The sequence below is a fragment of the Eulemur rufifrons genome, chromosome 1 (assembly GCF_041146395.1).
Source record: "Eulemur rufifrons isolate Redbay chromosome 1, OSU_ERuf_1, whole genome shotgun sequence".
In the NCBI taxonomy this organism is placed as follows: domain Eukaryota; kingdom Metazoa; phylum Chordata; class Mammalia; order Primates; family Lemuridae; genus Eulemur; species Eulemur rufifrons.
The window spans coordinates 19604846-19624976 of record NC_090983.1 but is presented as its reverse complement, the minus strand read 5'-3'; the positions used below and the strand labels follow the sequence as shown (position 1 = coordinate 19624976).

The 20131-nt window shown below is 37.2% G+C and overlaps 1 protein-coding gene across 1 annotated transcript in view; it reads left to right on the top strand.

Moving 5' to 3' along the window:
- XRCC5 (X-ray repair cross complementing 5) overlaps positions 1-20131 on the top strand; it is an 84416-nt gene that overhangs the window by 4430 nt on the left and 59855 nt on the right. The window contains exons 3-10 of the mRNA XM_069467382.1: positions 1684-1867; positions 2758-2806; positions 3749-3871; positions 7086-7277; positions 10228-10342; positions 11921-12059; positions 16776-16888; positions 18432-18494. Of these exons, the coding sequence (XP_069323483.1) occupies positions 1684-1867; positions 2758-2806; positions 3749-3871; positions 7086-7277; positions 10228-10342; positions 11921-12059; positions 16776-16888; positions 18432-18494 (978 nt within the window). The remainder of the gene's footprint in view (positions 1-1683; positions 1868-2757; positions 2807-3748; positions 3872-7085; positions 7278-10227; positions 10343-11920; positions 12060-16775; positions 16889-18431; positions 18495-20131) is intronic.

Sequence of the window (20131 nt, the reverse complement as noted above, 5' to 3'; positions counted from 1 at the left end):
CTGCCCCTTCTACTTGGTGTGACTGACAGTTTTGTTAATTCCATGAGGTCCTGCTTTATTCACTGGATACTGCTGCTTCTCCTGAACACCTCTGCCATTTCTTCTGGGTGTTGCCACTTGTCATCCTAGATTTCCACAAATCCTGATGACCTGGAGTCCTTGAGGTGTCAAAGAATAGGGTGCTATAACCCCATTCTTGGTTATAGTTGTGTTGGTGGTATTCAATTATTATGGTTGTGCTCCAATATAGGATGGTTTTTTGGTGGTGGTGGTTGTTTTTAAGAAAGAGTCTGAATCTGGAACATAGGGGCACAAAAACCTAGTGCCAGGCCCATACTACACTCAAAAATTTCCTCCCTTCCCATGTCTGAAGTTTTGTTGTTGGAGCAAAATTATCTTGCCTTGAGATGAATTCTTGTCTAGGAGGCAGATACCTGCCTAGTCAGTACGCTAGACATGTCTCAATCCTAGCAACAGAGACCTTTGCTCGACGTATTAATACAACTGGAAATGGTAGGTGGAATTGTTTACAGACAAGAGCATTTAATAGACCAACAAAAATGAAGAATGACAGAATTCCATTATCTCTCCTCACAGTATTCTTCCCCAGCAATGTGAAAGGCTTATGTTAATAATTAGGTGAGGACAGAACTGCCTTTTGTGTCAGACAGTGGGTTTTTAAAAAATATTTTATTAGGAAATGCAGAGAATAATATAATGGAAACTTATTTTCCCGTTCTTGTGCTATATAATCCTAGTGTTTTACCATATTTATTTGATTTCTTTCTCTTTTTTCCTTTAAAAAATAAAGTATTTTGTTATAGATAAACTTGAAGCCCTTTCCCAATCCTTTTTTTCTCTCTTCTTCTCCTTTTGTCAGGATTTTGGTAGTTAGTACCTTGCATATTTTATGCCGTTGGACATAAGTATATATTTATAGAAAATGTTTAGTATTGTATGAAGCTGTCAAAAGTGTATGTAAACGGTTTTATATGGTACATGTAATTCTGCAACGTATTTTTTTCTCAACCTAATGTATTCACGTTGAGAAATGTTGCACAAATTTACTTTTACTGGGGTGTAGTACTCCATTGTATAAATACTCTGCAGTGCATTTTTGCATTCTCCTGTTGATAATTTGCTTCCAGTTTGTGGCCTGTTATTAACAGTGCTGAATTGTAAACTATCTTGTCTATTGTCTCCTTACATACATGCATAAGAATTTTTCTAGGGTATACTGTATATACCTGTCAGTGAAATTGCTGGGATATAGGCGATGAAGCTGGAACTTGCTTTTGTTACTCTCCAGAAAATTTAAACCTTGGATAGACATTCCGGAAAGACAGACTAAAATCTTTTCAAATTATCCATAGTTAGTTATCATTGAGAATTAGAGTCCAATTTGGCTGGAAGTCATCAGGAGCAGTTATTAATTGTACCCTCTTGTTCCTCACCCCAACTTGTGCTGAAATGAAGAGTGGGAATTATAGTCAATGAAAATGTCTGCTTAGAACCTAGGAATTTTCATTGTCCATAAGTCCTGTGTTTTGTCCAGCCCAATATTCTATGGCCCCGGGGACCTGCCATAGGGTAGTATGATTGTCCTGTTTCCTAAAGGTTAGGTATTTTATCCCTTGTAGGTTGTTCTAATATAGTTTTCAGCCTTCTGATGTTCTTCTCTAGGTGTTTGCTGAGAGCAAGGATGAGATTGCTTTAGTCCTGTTTGGTACAGATGGCACTGAGAATGCCCTTGCTGCTGGGGATCAGTATCAGAACATCACAGTGCACAGACACCTGATGCTGCCGGATTTTGATTTGCTGGAGGACATTGAAAACAAAATCCAACCAGGTTCTCAACAAGCTGATTGTATCCTTTTTCAGCCAGAGAAGACTTTTAAGAAATTTTCTTTAATCTGGGAATCACAGATTCCTTTAATCTCTCCAGTCTGGTGAGACATCCCCAGAGTCCCAGCTCTGAGTATGTGGGTATATTTTGCTCTGAGGATGGGGAAGTGATATGTATTAGGATTTAATGAGAAATTAATCAGGTTAGGTGCCTGGGCTCCAGGCACTTTCGTCACATGTCTCTTCTCTGCATTAGTGGCATTGAGAGGTTGGGAGGCACAGGAAGAGGAAGATACTAGGGAGTATAGGTGTGTATTAACTATATGCAGAGGTGGTGCTGGTTAAAAACATTTGGAGGTAGAGAAAAGATATTTTTAGGAGAGTATGGGTATTAGCATTCTCCACCCTTTTCTGGATAGAGGATGTTTTTATGTCAGAAATCAGATTGCTATTCAAACTGTGAGATTTTCAATTTAAGGGCTTACTCTTGTTATTTTTCTAAACAATTTATAGTGCCATCCTTGATCACTGGGAGGTGCTGCTGTGCTGGGTGTGACTTGCAAATGCTATATTATGGCTCACTTCATATTTAAGAATGGACCAGAAATGAGTTCTAGATACTGTTAAATATCATTGTAATTTTTGGTTGAATGAATGAAATGTATTAGACTGCCTCTTGTTTATTTTCTTTTTTTTAGTTGTATGTGTCAGGATGTATATTTTGATATACAGCAAATGTGAGAATATATGTTAGTGAATAAACTGTGCAAGAAGGGCACTTGGGCAAGTACTTAAGTCATCACATAGTCCATTGTTAACAATTCCCATCACTGTGGACTTTGCTGGAAAAAAATTGCATGTTCATGGGAAGAAGGAACTGTTTGGTTATATCTCTGCCCTTAACTAGCTGAGTTCTGGATGCGCTGATCGTGTGCATGGATGTGATTCAACGTGAAACTGTGTAAGTGTCTGAACCGAAGAGTTGGAAATGAGCCTTTCTACAAAAATTTTGTGGGTTGATATATTCACTGTACTATGTGATTCATTATTAAATCAAGCAGCATGTTTGTGTGGCTAAAGAAACATTTGACAGAATTCAATGGTTCAGGTCAACTTTTTTTTTTTTTTTAAGTTTTAAAAGAGCAAGGGCTATACTTGGTAGGAATTTTTCTGGGAGAAATAAATGTTTGGCTTATTTCAGTTCCCTTCCTATTTGACTTAAGCCAATCACCAGTTTTTTTAAAAATGCTAAGTGGTAATCACATATGTAGTTGATATTAAGTGCATAGTGACTCTGGCCAACTTCCTAATTCATTATTAAATCACTGTGCCTTAAAAATGTGTATCTTTGAATACACATACCTGCCCCCCCCCCCCAGCCTGTTAGGAAAAATATATGTGCTGAAATTCCAGGCCTAAATCTATAATATCATTTCTCAATCTTTGTACATCCTCTGCAAAATTCTACCACTAGTCCTGTTTGTGGAATCAGATCAAGGTGTTTGAAAAGTGAGTATCAATTGAGTGCAGTTCTGAAGTTGAAGTACACTGGGAGAATTCCTTGTTTACATTTTGCCTATGTGGAGGCTGGAAGAGCTCTTTTTTAATAACAGCGACCACATCTTTGAGCTGAGTTAGAGTTAGGAATTCAGGGACATAATATTTCTATAATGCTGAGAAATTTAGCCCAAGATATTCAAAGTATAAGGTATACCAGGGTTGATAATGTGTTTAATAAGAATTTAACTATCAATAATACATATACTTCTAGGATGTAATCACATTTATTAACTGTATCTAGATTCATTTCTTAGCCTCTCTCCACTCAGTGACAAAATATGTTTGAATTTGTAGAAAATAATTCAGGAGAATGATTTCTTAATGTGATAACTCTTTCTTTTAGAGGAAAAAAATTTGAGAAGAGGCATATTGAAGTATTCACTGACCTCAGCAGCCCATTCAGCAAAGATCAGCTGGATATTATAATTCATAACTTGAGGAAATCTGGCATCTCCCTGCAATTCTTGTAAGATACTAAGAATAACGTATGTAGACAAATCCTGTGATCTCCTAATGCAGTAAGTGGGACCCCTTTACAGAGTGTTTGGTTCACAAAGTCTTCTCTTTCTGCTCTGAGTTGGAGTCTGTCAGATGACTAACAACTCCACACTCACTGATTACTCTGTATTCTAGGAACTGTTCTAAATTTGGGGGACAAAGAGATGAAAGTCACAGTGATCCAGAGGAATTGAGCTCAATAGCAGATCATTGTTCACTGTTCTTGGACTCAAAGAACTGAGGAGTTAGAAGAATTTTTTATCGCTTCTCAGCCTTTGGCTAAGATCAAGTGTAGCGAATCTTTTGAGGATATTCAGTTTATCTCCTTCCTATGTAGAAGACTTTATCCAAACAATTACCAGATTGATGGTTTCTTTTTTTGTTTTTGAGACAGAGTCTCACTCTGTTGCCCGGGCTAGAGTGCCGTGGCGTCAGCCTGGCTCACAGCAACCTCAAACTCCTGGACTCAAGCAATCTTCCTGCCTCAGCCTCCCGAGTAGCTGGGACTACAGGCATGTGCCACCATGCCCGGCTAATTTTTTCTATATATATATTTTTAGCTGTCCATATAGTTTCTTTCTATTTTTAGTAGAGACGAGGGTCTCGCTCTTGCTCAGGCTGGTCTCGAACTCCTGAGCTCAAACAATCCGCCCACCTCGGCCTCCCAGATGCTAGGATTACAGGCGTGAGCCACCGTGCCCAGCCTGGTTTCTTTTCTTAAACAGCGCTAGAGGTCGGGTTCAGTGGCCCACACCTGTAATCTCAGCACTTTTGGGAGGCCAAAGCAGGGCGATCACTTGAGGTCAGGAGTTCAAGACCAGCCTGAGCAACATAGTGAGACCTGTCTGTACAAAAAATAAGAAAAATTAGCTGGGCATGGTTGTGCACACCCTGTAGTCCCAGATACTCAGGAGGCTGAGGCAGGAAGATCACTTCACCCAGGATTTTGAGGTTGTAGCAAGCTATGATTGCACCACTGCCCTCATGCCTGGGCAACAGAGTGAGACCCTATCTCAAAAACAACAACAACAAAAGCAAAACAAAACCGTGCTAGAGAACTGTGTCCTACAGACAGACAATAAATGTTTTAGGGTAGACGGGAATCATTTTAAACACATAAAATGTTTACATTTTGCTTTTCTTCAGAACAAAAGATGCAGACACATATATAAAATGTAATTTGCTTATGTGTATTTAGAGATGGGGTAACAGATTTAGAGGGAAAAAAATGTGTATTTCACAATTTGTTAGGGAGAGAGTTTCTCCTCTCACAAAACACTTGAATTTTCCCTCCAGCATTTACTTTCTCTATCTTATATCCTTAACAAAAATTTCTTTTCACTACACTGATCCTTCCTGCTGCATTTGAAACCTGTTTTTTCTTGTTCTATTTTTGGTGAAAGCAGAGTGATGGTATAGGATATTGAATTATTAATCTCCTGGGGACGTTCATTTTTCAAATTAAGAGCTATACCAAGAAGCCTCTAGCTCAGAGTGGTGCGCCTTTGGCTTTTTAAAATGCCTGCTATGGGGAATTAAGAACCTCTCTTGCATGCATGTATCTCCTAAGACAGCCAAGGGACTTCTCCTTTCTGTAGGACTATAGAAAAATAGTTCAGAATAACCCATCAAACTGGTACTTGTTGAGATGGTACTTCAGAGAAATTAAGTGCTTTTTAAGTGACACTTCTTACAGAGTTGAGGTTTTCTAAGTACTTCAGAAGCCCAGCTCAGCTTCTGTTCCCTGTTCATAATCTCAGGATGCCTCTACATGGTAGAAGCATAGTGCACCTCTCTCAATGTAATTTGAAAGGTCTACTCTCTTTTTGTGTGAGCAGTACAGAAAAGCGTGTAGAAGAGGGAACATAGCCCTTCTACTTGCTTATTTGACTTGTATTTTTTTCTTGAGTAATATGCTTTCTTCCTGTGCTGCAAACCTCTAGCATACACAGTAGAGTTTATGGTTTTATTGTTTAGTGTATTCTGTGTATGATCGATTGTTCTAGTTGGACTAAAGAAATACCAGCAGCTCAAAGAAGCACTGTGTTCTGAGCAGACTTATTTCTTGGACATAGTTTTTAGTTTCTTGTACTGGCTACTGAGGAAGCTTATTTCTGGTCTGATGTATGGTGGAAAGAACTGTTGTTATAACTTCTTTTTCCAGGGTAACTTCCTGACCTTCATTTCTATGTCATTTGTCCCTTCCTGGTTGATACTATGGAAACAGCAATAACCTGATACAAACGCTATGTGCCATACTTTGCTCTCTGGAAGATTTTTATCTGCTAGGTAATGCAGGACATGCAAATCTGTCATGTTAAGCATGCATAGAAAGATTTAAACAGAAAGCCCTGTTTAAGTATAGTAAAGAAAATGATAGAGAAAGTGCCTTAAAAATAACCATCCACTTAGCAAAATTTATAAACAAAAGAAATGGATTTCTCACAGTTTTGGAGTCTGAGAAGTCCAAGATCACAGTGCCAGCAGATTCGGTATCTGGTGAGGGAATCTCTGCTTCCAAGATGATGCCTTGTTGCTGTGTCCTCATCCTCACATGACAAAAGGGTGAACATGGTGTCCTGACATGCTGGAAGGGCAAATATGCCAAAAGGGCACTCCCTTCAACCTCTTTTATAAGATCACTAATTCCATTCGTGAACTCTTCCACCCTCATGACTATCACATCCTAAAGGCCCCACCTCTTAATGCTGTCACATTGGTGATTAAGTTTCAGCATGTGAATTCTGGGGGACACATTCAGACAGTAGCAGAGCTATAACATGGTCAGAGGCAATGTGGGAGAGGCCAGTCTGAGAGAGTGAAGGCAGCATAAAGGCAAATGAAGGTAAAACACGTAGAGAGAGTCAGATAATCCTAGTGGCAGTTGAGATGGATCTAATCTTGTTAAGGCCTTGTGCCACCCTCCCCTTTCAATTATTTGGTTATGTCAGCCAGTAAATTTTCCCCTTTTCAAATCAGAGAGCTGTCAGTCACTTGAAACTGAAAGAATATTGGCTAAGGTAGGTAAGTCATTTGACAGATGAGAAATTTAAAGCTTGGTGAAATAGACCAATATGCCCACTTTCTCATAGTTAGTGAATGACAGTCATAGGATTGGAACCAATTTTATTATTCGGCTTCAGAGCTTGTCTTTTTAATTACTACTGATCTTCTCCTGATAGCTTGCCTTTCCCAATTGCCAAGGAAGATGGAACTGGGGACAGAGGAGAAGGTAACTTGCCCTTGGACCACCATGGACCCTCCTTTCCTCAAAAAGGAATTACTGAGCAGCAAAAAGAAGGTATTCACATGGTGAAAACAGTGATGATGTCTTTAGAAGGTGAAGATGGCCTGGATGAAATTTATTCCTTCAGGTAAGAAGTGAAAACATTGATGACAACTTTCAATCATACCCACATAAACTTCTCCTTTGATCAGAGGTCTCCCTAATGTGCTTTTCTTTTTCTGGGCCACTCTTGAATTAGCAGTCACTGTTTAATACATATTCTGAGTTTTATTAAAGAAATGGTACACTCACCCTTAATCCTCTTTTTTAAATTTTGTATGGTTGGCACCTGATTTCTCATTAATTTACAGGGCTTGTGAAGTTTGGGAATAGATGGATACCATGAGAGATTTAACAAGTCAAATTGTAAAGAGTGAAGTAGTAGATTTCTTCTTTATGCCAAGCTTGGGGCACATTTTTTGGGCCCCTCCTTTTCATACATCTACAAAAATCTGCAGACCCTACAAGAAGCAGGGTCTTGCTCTGTTGCCAGGCTGGAATACAATGGCACGATCATTGCTCACTGCAGCCCCGAACTCCTGGCCTCAACCTCCTGCAAAAAATATTCTTAATTATAAAAAGCACTGTCAGGTCTGAGTCAGCATCCTCTTATCCTCTCATTTAGGTTTTAGAAAGCAGCATACTATAGTATAGTGATTTTTTTTAAACTTTTGGTCACAAAATGGTTTAATCTGGAAAAGAAAACCCCACAAAAACCCAAAATGTGAAGAATTCATAGCCTACTTATTTCATGTGGGTTATATAAAGGCAAAATGACTTAAGAAAAATGAAATCCCTGAAGTACTATATAATATAATAAAGCAGATTGCTGTTTTCAACCATCTAGTTAGAGATTATGGGAGAGACCAGCTTCTTTATCTTATTCTTGGCTGGAATGGACATACGTTTATTTTGAGCAGAGAACCTGAGAGGGATCAATAGCATCTAGAATACTTTGTGTTTGAGGGGCCTGATTTGGCAAAAGTGGCAATAGAATACTTTTATCAAGCAGTATTGCTTGTGGGGGTTGAAATTCTCGGAGATGATACTGCTTGATATTGATGAATTAATTCCAGTTTAGCTGTCAATACACAAAATACAGGCTGTTTAGGCACAGTTCTCAATTAAAGATTCAACAACTAGACTTTTTTTAAAGAGCTGCAGTACATATCTGAATTTTTTTCACAGCCACAATTTTTAAATATTTCTGGTGAGCTATAATTGACAAACAATACATTCTGATTTGCTAACAGCCTTGAAAATGAAAGGAAAATGGAAATTTTGGAGATGGAATTGTAATTTCCCAAGAGGTTGGCAAAGATATCAATGAAGAATCCCTGTAAAGTGAAGTTTCTTGACATAATATGTATTCTTGTCATAGTATGTGCAAATATGTGATTCTAAATTTTTTCTCTTTTAAATTTGGGAGTACATGTCTTAAACTAACATATTAACCATATATCATAAAGAAAAATTATAGGTCCATACAAATTACAAGTTTTTTTTTTCTATTAGCATAGCAAGCAGATAAATTACTGCCTATTCATTATCCTAGCAACTTAAAGCTACTTTGATCATAGGTCTGCCATAAGGGTGTGGACCAGAACTTTGCCATCTAACACAGTGGCCGTTAGCCACATATGGATATTTAAATTCAAGTTAATTAAAATTAAATAAATTTTAAAATTCATTCCCTTAGTCACATTAGCCACCTTTCAAGTGCTGCCTTTTGGATTGGTACTGTTAGAAATAGAACATTTCCATCATCACAGAAAGTTGTACTGGACAGCACTGGACTAGGCTTATTTTCATATAGAAAATCTTAGGAAGACAACTTGACTTCTGCTTGGGTGATTCAGCTCTTTTGTGGAACTGATCCATTTGTTCTCAGATCTTATATATCGTATTAAATACTGGTCTGGAAGAGAATCCAAACCTCATGGTGGTTTTAGACCTGACTTGTACTTGAACTAGTAATGTCCTATGAGACGAGTTAGACCTGGTTCAGACCCATTCATTCTCCAATAAGTCCAAAGCCGAGTATTACCATAGTTTTGGAAGTGGAGTGTCTGGTAAAATATCTATTATTCATTGTAAATTATTTCTGAAAATTGAAGTCTCTTGAGGCCTCTCTGTCCATAACTTTGTGGATAATGTTAAGAGAATTCTCTTTACCTCTATTTAAATCTGTTTTTCATCTGTACCCAAGAGTTCATCCCTGAAGTCAGGACCATATGCTTTAAGTGCATTTAGTCACTTATTCATTTGTTCCTTATTTTGGTGAATACCACAGATTCTACCTGTCTCCTAAATCTTCTCTGTTGTGTTTGATTAGGTGCCACATAAAAATAGAATCTATTTTCCCTTTTGTTTAACTGAACGAGCATTCTACATTGTGTTTGTCCTCCTGTACCCACCTCCAGCTTTTCCCACCACTAAGATACCTAGAGTTATCTGCTTTACCTTAAGACTAAATATGGACGACTATCCCCTGATAGTCTTTACTTAAGTCTATTGTGTGTATGTAAAAACATATCATGTCTTTAAGAGAATTGGAATTAACTAATGAATTGAAGAGTTGTGAGCAGTGATATTACAGGATGGTGCCCACCCTTTGATATCCTAGAACAGGGGTTCTTATCCTTAGGTTCATGGTTTTCAGGGAGTTGGTGAACCTTTATATTGTGTGCAGACTTCATTTGTGAATGTGCTTTTATCATATCTTCAAAGGTGCCCTTGGTCCTGAAAAAATGTTAAGAATACTGGCAGAGTTGAAAGAAAAGATTGAATAGGGGAAGACAGAGATGTTTGTTTCCACCTGTCAGTAAAGTGATTCAACTCCTACTTCCTCCTAAGCCAACTTAGTTGTATTCTGGCTCTGTCCCAACTTGTGGTTGTCATTTTCCTGCCGTCTCCTGCTGTTCCTCTCTTCATAATCAACAACAGCTCACTTCTCATTCTAGAAAACTAAATGCATCATCCAGCACAAGTTAACATTTTAAAATTGTTATTTTCATTTTATATTTTTCTTTATTAAGTGAAAGTCTGAGGCAGCTGTGTGTCTTCAAGAAAATTACGAGGTGTTCCATGCCCTGGCCCTGCCAGCTGACCATAGGTTCCAATTTGTCTATAAGGATAGTGGCCTATAAATCGGTAAGTGGTAGGTACGCATTTTTAAAAGTAATGTTAGCAGGCAGATAAACAGGCTTATGTAAGGAACTGACAATTCATATGTGGGTTATTCAGAACCATAATTACCGCTTTTCTATCTGCTTGTTCATTTAATCTGTCTTTAGCTTTTTATGTAAAAGGCATGCCAGGAGTGGAAGTTTAAAGAATTATCTGTAATAGAGTTTGACTCCCTCCTCTTTCTCTTTCTCTCCATTGATAACTGATTGTTAATCATGAGTTCTGGGCCTCTCTTTTTTTTTTTAAAGAAAGCAAATGAAGTGCATTAAGTTGCATCATTGTAGTATCATAGCAGGAATATAGATAGTACACCAGATTTAAGTTTACAATTTTGGAGATTCAGTCACATTTAATTCAATTATTAATGATCTGATAGTAATGACATCTATGAAATAGCAAAAAATGGTGAGTCGTTACTGTGAAATTGCATTTTGTAATATATGTACATTTGTACACAATAGCACACTTTCAAAAATGAGTTGCTTTTGATGATTATTTGATGAAATCCCATTTTGAGTAGGAATCCCTGACCCATGCCTCCACATGAGCCTCCTCGCCTTTTTTCTTTAAATGTACAAAATAAATATATAAAAACATTTTTTTTTTTTTTTTTTGAGACAGAGTCTCACTCTGTTGCCCAGGCTAGAGTGAGTGCCGTGGCATCAGCCTAGCTCACAGCAACCTCAAACTCCTGAGCTCAAGCGATCCTCCTGTCTCAGCCTCCCGAGTAGCTGGGACTACAGGCATGCGCCACCATGCCCGGCTAATTTTTTTCTATATATATTTTTAGCTGTCCATATAATTTCTTTCTATTTTTAGTAGAGGTGGGGTCTCGCTCTTGCTCAGGCTGGTCTCGAACTCCTGAGTTCAAACGATCCGCCCACCTCGGCCTCCCAGAGTGCTAGGATTACAGGCGTGAGCCACCGCGCCCGGCCAAAAACATTTTAAATATACAAAAAAACTATACAAAATGTTTTCATATATTTAATTGTTTCTTGTATATTCAAGGACTTGATTCCAAAACACATGATACATCCATGAGAACCGTGGAGGCGGTCCTTTCCAGTCCTTTCTTTATCTCAGGTTCCATCAATGCCTAGAATAGTATTCCTAGGAATGAGAATACAGTCGCTTCCATTTCTTCTTTATTCCGTCTCCTTTTCAAATTTCTTTGTTTATTTCGGACTATTGTTATATCGCTTGTCCTTTCTTTTATATTGGAAAACTGTGCTAAAATAGGCCTCCTTTTATTCATCTGAGGTTTTGTACAGAACATTTGTATATATAAATGTTAATGTAATTTATTTATAGATTACTTTGGAGGGTAGAATGAAATGTAGAGAGAGTTATCCAGTATGTCCTATTGTGAAATAAACTATTAATAAGATTTTCACAATAGATAAGCGCAAACAAAACAATGTAGCTAGAGTAGTTGTTCTGGATTTCTGTCTGTGAACCAGAGAGTGTATTAGGTTTTCATCTTCTATCAGTTGGAATCCTAGCTTTTTATGTTTTCCCTTTATTTATCTTTTGTAATATAAGATGGTACAGGAGAAAGTTAAAAAGACTTGGACAGTTGTGGATGCAAGAACCTTAAAAAAAGAAGATATACGAAAAGAAACAGTTTATTGCTTAAATGATGATGATGAAACCGAAGTTCTTAAAGAGGATACTATTGAAGGTACGCCAGTGAGAGTTTTTACTTTTGCCTAAAAGAGATTTTCTTCAAGGTGATATGAGGCAAGTGAGAATTTATATTATTATTTGTTTAGAGATATTTCTCTGAGTTATAGAGTTGTAATTATTTGAGGGAATAATGAGACATTGGGTGCCTCATCTGTTGGGTCTTAGGCAGGATGGTTCCCAGGATTGCACTCGGGTATTCCATCTCTGAGTTTTAAATGTCTAAAGTGACAGGACTTACTACCTGTCTTTATTTTAAAGTTTAAAACTCACTAGCTAGGGTAATACTTATATTAATATGGCTGAAGCAAGTTTTTTTGTTTATTGTATTTTATTTTTGACTTACATGGTGATTATTCTGAGTACCAGTTTCAGGTTTTATATCCTACCAAACATGCTCCCTTAAATTAATTTAGGGGTTAATAAAAAGTATTTGTTTGTTATATTGCATTATATTCAATGGGATCTTTAGAGTTGTACTCATATATTATGCCCATTTGGTGTGAATAGCGTGTCTAGATGGCATCCTTTTTTTTTTTTTTTTTTTTTTTTGAGACAGAGTCTCACTCTATTGCCCAGGTTAGAGTGCCGTGGCGTCAGCCTAGCTCACAGCAACCTCAAACTCTTGGGCTCAAGCAATCCTCCTGCCTCAGCCCCCCGAGTAGCTGGGACTACAGGCATGCGCCACCATGCCCGGCTAATTTTTTCTATATATATTTTTAGTTGTCCAGCTAATTTCTTTCTATTTTTTAGTAGAGACGGGGGTCTCGCGCTTGCTCAGGCTGGTCTTGAACTCCTGAGCTCAAACAATCCACCAGCCTCGGACTCCCAGAGTGCTAGGATTACAGGTGTGAGCCACCACGCCTGGCCTAGATGGCATCTTTATCCAGAGAACTTAGAAACTGGGTGAGGATATCTGAATGTTTAAGAGCTAAAATTACAAGATATCAAATGAGATAGAAACTAGAGTCCTAGATAAATTTATCGCCCAGTATAATTTTGATTTGCAAGCCTTGAAAAAAATTCCTTTCATCTGTAGCACTATATCTTATTGTGTATATTTGTGTGGGTTGAGGGGAATGGCAGCTTAAAGATGGTGGTGGTTATGATTCCTTTCTCCTGATGGATTATGTGTAGAGTATAATTAGTACCCTACAATTTCTACTAATTTTTAAATTCAATTCAGTAGCACAGAAAATGAATTTAATCAAGGCTCCATCATTGGTTAATTATTAATTCTAGTATTATGACTGGCCCATAGTAGGAAGAATAGTGTGATTAAAGGCATAAGACCTAGAAAGTAGAGGACCTTCTCAGAGACATTAAGTAGTCCAGTTGGGTTGGTGTATTGGGCATGTGCAGGTTAGTACTCGAAGATAGTATTAATATCTAATAGCCTATACTTTCTCTTTTAATCATCAACGGCAACCTAGTAAAGCAGGCATTCTTGTTATTTCCATTTGACATAAGGGAACTGAGGCTGAAAGACATTTGTTAACATATTCAGAGTCACACAGCTCAAACTATCAGGACTTGAATCAGAGTCTCAGTGTCTGTGTCCTCTTCTGAATTCAGACTGACACATGCAGGGCTTTGTATGATAGGCTAAAAGTTTAATACATAATTTTGAAAGGGGCTGTATTTTAGGAAGATTAATATGACAGCTGGTCACAGGATGGATTGAAAGGAGAAGGGTCTAGAGGTGAGGGTGCCAATTCTTTTGGTTGTTAGCAAAGAAAACAGCTCTGATTATCTTAGGCAAAAAGAAAATTTATTGGTGGGGCAATGGAGAGGGAAGACTTAAATATTGCTTGTGTTAGAAGAGTATAGAAGTGCATCTTTTTTCCCTTCCTTTTTGCAGTTACCAACATACTTTTCTTTGCCTGTCCTCCACTCTTCATCCCCTAATATGTAGAGTTCTCTTTCTTACACAGAGGAACTTGTATACGCATGTGGGTGAAGGAATATGGTTATATGGTGTAGTCTATTCTGTACCTTTTGTCATGTTCAAAAGTTAGCGTTATTTGCCCTTTAAGTGCATCAACCAGAAAACAGGTTTTTTTTTTTAATTTTTAAAATTTCTTTTTTATTTTAGCATATTATGAGGGTACAGATATTTAGGTTACATATATTGCCTTTGCCCCACCCGAGTCAGAGCTTCAAGTGTGTCCATCCCCCAGATGGTGCGCGCACCTCACCCATTAAGTTTGAACATACCCATCCCCTCCTCCCTACTCCCACCTGTCCAACACCTGATGAATGTTAGTACTATATGTGCACATAAGTGTTGACCAATTAATACCAATTTGATGGTGGGTACATGTGGTGCTTTTTTTTCCCATTCTTGTGATACTTGACTTAGTAGAATGGGCTCCACCTCTCTCCAGGATAATACAAGAAGTGCTAGATCACCATTGTTTTTTGTGGCTGAGTACAACTCCATTGTGTACATATATACTATATTTTATTAATCCACTCATGTATTGATGGGCACTTGGGTTGTTTCCACATCTTTGCAATTGTGAATTGTGCTGCTATAAACATTCGAGTGCAGATGTCTTTGTTATAGAATGTCTTTTTTTCCTTTGGGTAGATGCCCAGTAATGGGATTGCTGGATCAAATGGTAGTTCTACTTGTACGTCTCTGAGGTATCTCCATATTGCTTTTCACAGAGGCTGTACTAGTTTGCAGTCCCACCAGTAGTGTATGAGTGTTCCTAGCTCTCTGCATCCACACCAATATTTGTTGTTTTAGAACTTTTTGGTAAAAGCCATTCTCACTGGAGTTAAGTGATACCTCACTGTGGTTTTGATTTGCATTTCCCTGATGATTAGAGATGTTGAGCATTTTTTGATATGTTTCTTGGCCATTTGTCTTCTTTGAAAAGTTTCTGTTCCTGTCCTTTGCCCACTTTTTAATGGGGTTGTTTGATTTTTTCATGCTGATTTTCCTGAGTTCCATATAGATTCTAGTTATCAGCCCTTTATCAGATGTATAGCGTGTGAATATTTTCTCCCATTCTGTAGGTTGTCTGTTTGCTCTTGTGATAGTTTCCTTGGCTGTGCAGAAGCTTTTTAATTTGATCAGGTCCCATTTATTTTTTCTTTTGTTGCTGTGGTTGCCTTTAGGGTCCTCTTCATAAATTCTTTCCCTAGGCCAATGTCTGTAGAGTTTTCCCAACATTTTCTTCTAAAATTCTTATAGTTTCATGCATTGGGTTTAAGTCTGTTACCCACTGTGTGTTGATTTTTGTGAGAGGTGAGAGGTGCAGATCCTGTTTCAGTCTTCTACATGTGGCTATCCAATTTTCCCACACCATTTATTGAATAAGGATTCTTTTCCCCAGTGTCTGTTTTTGTCTGGTTTGTCAAAGATTAGATGGCTATATGAGGATGGTTTTGTATTTGGGTTCTGAGTTCTGTTCCATTGGTCTATGTCTCTGTTCCTGTGCCAGTACCATGCTGTTTTAATTACTATAGCCTTGTAGTATAGCTTGAAGACCGATAAATTGATGCCCCTCAATTTGTTCTTTTTGCTTTTTATACAGGGTCTTCTCTGGTTTCATACAAAGTGTAGAATTATTTTTTCTAGATCTGTGAAAAATAATGTTGGTATTTTCAGAAAAGTCTTAATTAGAACTTCCAAGTTACTATTAAAAATTCAAGTAAGAAAATGACTGCTGACAGAAAAAAATTAAGAAAAGCATTTGGTTTAGATACTACTCTTAATACATTTCCTGTTAATTTTTTTGGTGGAATTTTTGTTTTCATCACCAGCTTTTTTAAAAAGACATATGTAGAACACAAATATGGTTTTTTAAAAAATTAAATACATGGTATCAAAAGACTAACAGGAACAAATAAACACTGAATCACAAAATCTGCCCCTATACATACAAGTTTTTTGTTTCTTGGAGTAAAGATGCATGTGTTTTCCTTTGCTTTTACCAAAGGCTGGAATCCTTGGATTTCGATACTCCTTTTTACCACTAAATATATAAGATATTCTGTATTGGAAGGACATGATCTGCCATAGAGTAGAGGACATGGAACAGGGTTGGAATTTTGTGGGTTTTTTCTTTTTAAGAAGCCGCAAGCCCATATTTATATAAATATCCTAAGTAATTAAAAAGAAAAAATAAACAATCAAATCCCAGAAATAAATTTAAATGCAGGAAAATCTGCAACTTATCAAGTAAATATTTCTAAACAGGAGAGTTTTAGCTTCTTCTGTTAGGCATTTTTGTATATCTCCAGCATGCATTTTGAAGAACATTTTGTTCTGAAAATTTCGTATCGGCATTTTTCTCTATGGGTCTCCAGGTTTCTGAATAAATGTGTTCTTGTTATTATGTTTACAAATCATGCTGTACTTTAGTCAACCATGGTTTCTCTTTGGAGGATAACTAGTACATTGCATTTGCTACATTTTTTATTCTAGGCTGGATAATCATTAAGGTAACTAGATTACAGAAGATGCTACTTTAAAAATGTAATTAGATTTTAATCGTCTCTATATTGTATATATGGTTTGTGTATCTGCTGCTGCTTTTTCCTCATTGATCACAAGGGCCAGTAATTCAATTCCAGGGAGTAGAAGACAGAGGCTTGCTCTGGAGTGTGCATGTATTGTTAATGTATGCATAGAGCTAATTTCAGCTTGTAGAAAATGAGGCCCCATATGCTTAACAGATGCTCTTCTCTTGTTCTCTAGGGTTCCGCTATGGAAGTGATATAGTTCCTTTCTCTAAAGTGGATGAGGAACAAATGAAATACAGATCAGAGGGGAAGTGCTTCTCTGTTTTGGGATTTTGTAGATCTTCTCAGGTACAATTGTGAACAAAATAAATGTGCTTTTTCCTAGCTGTTATTTGAAATGGTGTGCTTTTGATTAGTCATTTTATTTACAATATATATTTACTTCATCTTTAGTTTTTCTAAAAGTAGTCTGGAGGTTAGTGTTTCCAGCCTTGATTTTTGAGGAGAAAAACCAAGATATAGAGAAGTCTTAGCATAAATCTGAGGAACAGATTCAATTAAGTGACTTCTTAGCTTTGCTGGCCATTCTAGCTCATAGTAGTCTTAAAGAAACACCGTCCAGTTCTTTGCTATTATATTGCATTCTCTGAGCTGTTGTGTAAAATGGAGCGTTTTAGGATTAAAGGTCTCTCTGGGATTTGAATGACCATTAAATCTTAGAATATCATTGATTTGTGTCAGTCATGACCTTTCTTCTCAATGTCCAATGTAGAGTTCTAAGATATGAAACTTGTCCATAGGTTATATGTTTTTTAGCAACCAATGCAAAGATACACAAAATAGACACAAGGAGACATGTAGTCATTCACCATCAGATGCCATATACTATCCTAGAAAGGGTTGTTAAAAGATTCTCAGAGATCTTAGATTAAACGTTCTTGAAATAGATAGCCAAAGAGATGAAACATAATTAATAATTATAAAGTATATTTTTTATGTGTATTTTATCCAAGCTCTGTAGGGATGAAGACATTTTTATTGGTTCTAGGAAAACTCAAGTGAGAATTTCATTATAATGAAAATAAATATTACCCAGTATTCTGGATTTGAACTTCTTTATATTGCTCAGGCATATATTCCCTGCATGCTTCATTCAGTGTTAGAGTAATTCAATGAGGCTGGGGAGAATGTTTTTCATGATATGCCCAAACTGTTATATACATCTTCAAGACTCATAAGCAGAAAATTGGAAGTATTTATTTAAAGTCTGTAAGATTTTTAATGGTGAGAATAACTACTTTTTAGAAGTTGAGAGTCCCTAACAATTCTTTAACAAGTTACACTAAATGTGCTTTTCTTAAAAATAAAATTACTCACTTTGGGAGGATTATAAACTTAAAACTTATGATTATTAATGGCAGTGCTTCTGAGTCTTCTCAGTAAAGCAGAACCCTCAGTCAGACCAGTTTGTAGAAACCGACCTATTGAAAACTGGGTCTGCCTAATTGCAGACAGGCAGAAAAGACCTATCCCCTGACCCCTCATGACTGAGCTTGGTGCCCTTATGTGTTGTAGCACTATGTGACCCTGGACTGTGATACAGCACTGCAGTTGATTTCATATTTATCTAAGCACCTGAAGGACAATATTATATCCTGTTTTCTGTTGTGTTTATAGTACCTAGACAATGTTGGACACGTGTTATATGCTCAGATATTTGTTATATTGAATTGAATTGAACCTCAAGTAATAGTTTGTTTCTAGTATCTGTGGATGTTTTTCAGTAAGAACATGTTGAATAAAATTTCTTAGTAATGTGTGGCATTATGGTTATATATGTGACTTATTTTGGCTCAAAACCAATTTTTTTTTTCCTCTCTTGCTTTTGTAGGTCCAGAGAAAATTCTTTATGGGAAATCAAGTTCTAAAGGTCTTTGCAGCAAAAAATGATGAGGTGAGTTGGCAGCGTGTCTTTGAGGTAGTGCTACAGAATTGAGTTGTCATTTTATGAAAGTGAGTTAGTTGTTTGGGGCTTCTGTAGTTTAAAATGACATGAATTCTTACAGCAGCAGTGGAAAAATTCACTGAAAATTTACAGTTAAACTGTGAAAATGGAGAAATGATAAATGAATTTGTGTTAGCATGAGCACATGACCTGAGGATATAGAGACGAAACAAATATTAAAAACATTTTGAACAACTGCATTTAGGTGTGAGAATTTCATGGTCCAAGGTTAAGGAGGGTTGGAGTCAGGTTGATGTTTTGATTTTCGTAAACATTGAACATTTAGTGCTGACATAAGCATCCTGGAGTTGTGCCTCGATGACTGGACTACTTCTGCTTCCATCACTGAGGAAATTTGTCGTCTTCTCCATCTCTCTCTTTGTACTCTTTTCCCATCTCCCCAAGATATTCTGTTCCCAGGCTGGTTTCTGCCTGGCTATCAACCCATGAGTTGCATTGTATACTCACACCTATCCTCTTTGTAAATATTTTCTATTTGACCTCTAAGTCAGAACTTACTTCCTTGAAGATGTTGATCTTCACTGGGAGATTGCAATCTAGTATCTGTTTAAGGCAGCTTAAGCAGGTTTCCAAGTTCCTGAAGTTTTTGTACTTGGAACTAGTAAACTGGATGTAGAGGGCTTGTTTGGGTTGGGGGTCAGGTGATGTTGTAAGTAGGGTAGTCCTCTTTTTCTCCTCACTTCTGAAAGGTAACTGGCTACAGAGCTAGTAGATGGACATGCCAGTATTCTATCAGAACAGTTAAAATTAGGAGAAGAAATGCTCACCTTCTACTGTGTACTGAATGGATTCATTAGAGCACAGTGAGCTCTATGGATTTGAGAATCCTAGTTCATGGCTTTCTCCTGAAACAAAGCCTGTTGGGAATCCTGCCAATTTGGTATACACTGTCAAACAACTTAGCTGCATTTTTAACTTCTGCTAAAGTTTTAACTCCCACTTACTGTCCCTTTACACAAAGAAAATTCTGATTACTTTATAAGAATGCTGGGTAAGTAGTGAGGAATATCATATCACAAAGCTGTGTTGGTTGATTACCTGGACTCACTAGCTAAGGGCAGCCTTGTGAATTATGTAATTCAAATCCAGACTCATACAGACACTAATTTCTATATATTATAGGGTCACTTTGAGGTCGCTCAAGAAAAAAATTTTCATCTAATGACAAAGGCCTACCCTTTGTGTCAGTTTTTGCTGTCATGGTCAAAAAATGATATTATCTAATTGGAGCTTTTGAGATCAACAGGGAATAAGGAAACTATGTCGTATGAGGACTTCCAGTAAAAAAAAAACATGAAGAAGACTTGTGGGTAGGTAAGGGAGCAAGAGGGATGACAGACGTAACTCCTCATACATCTAGAGTTTATTGTGTGGCACAGAAGTTAAACTATGCTTCATATCAGGGCATGAACTGGAACTAACAGGTAGTGGTTCTTGTTCAAGTGGAGGAATTATTTTGTCAATAAGAATTACTGTCTTCAATTGGGTTATTTTCTTGTAAATGGTTAGATCCCCATAAGTTTCTAAGCAGAGTCTTTATTACCAACAGTCAGATACACATGTGG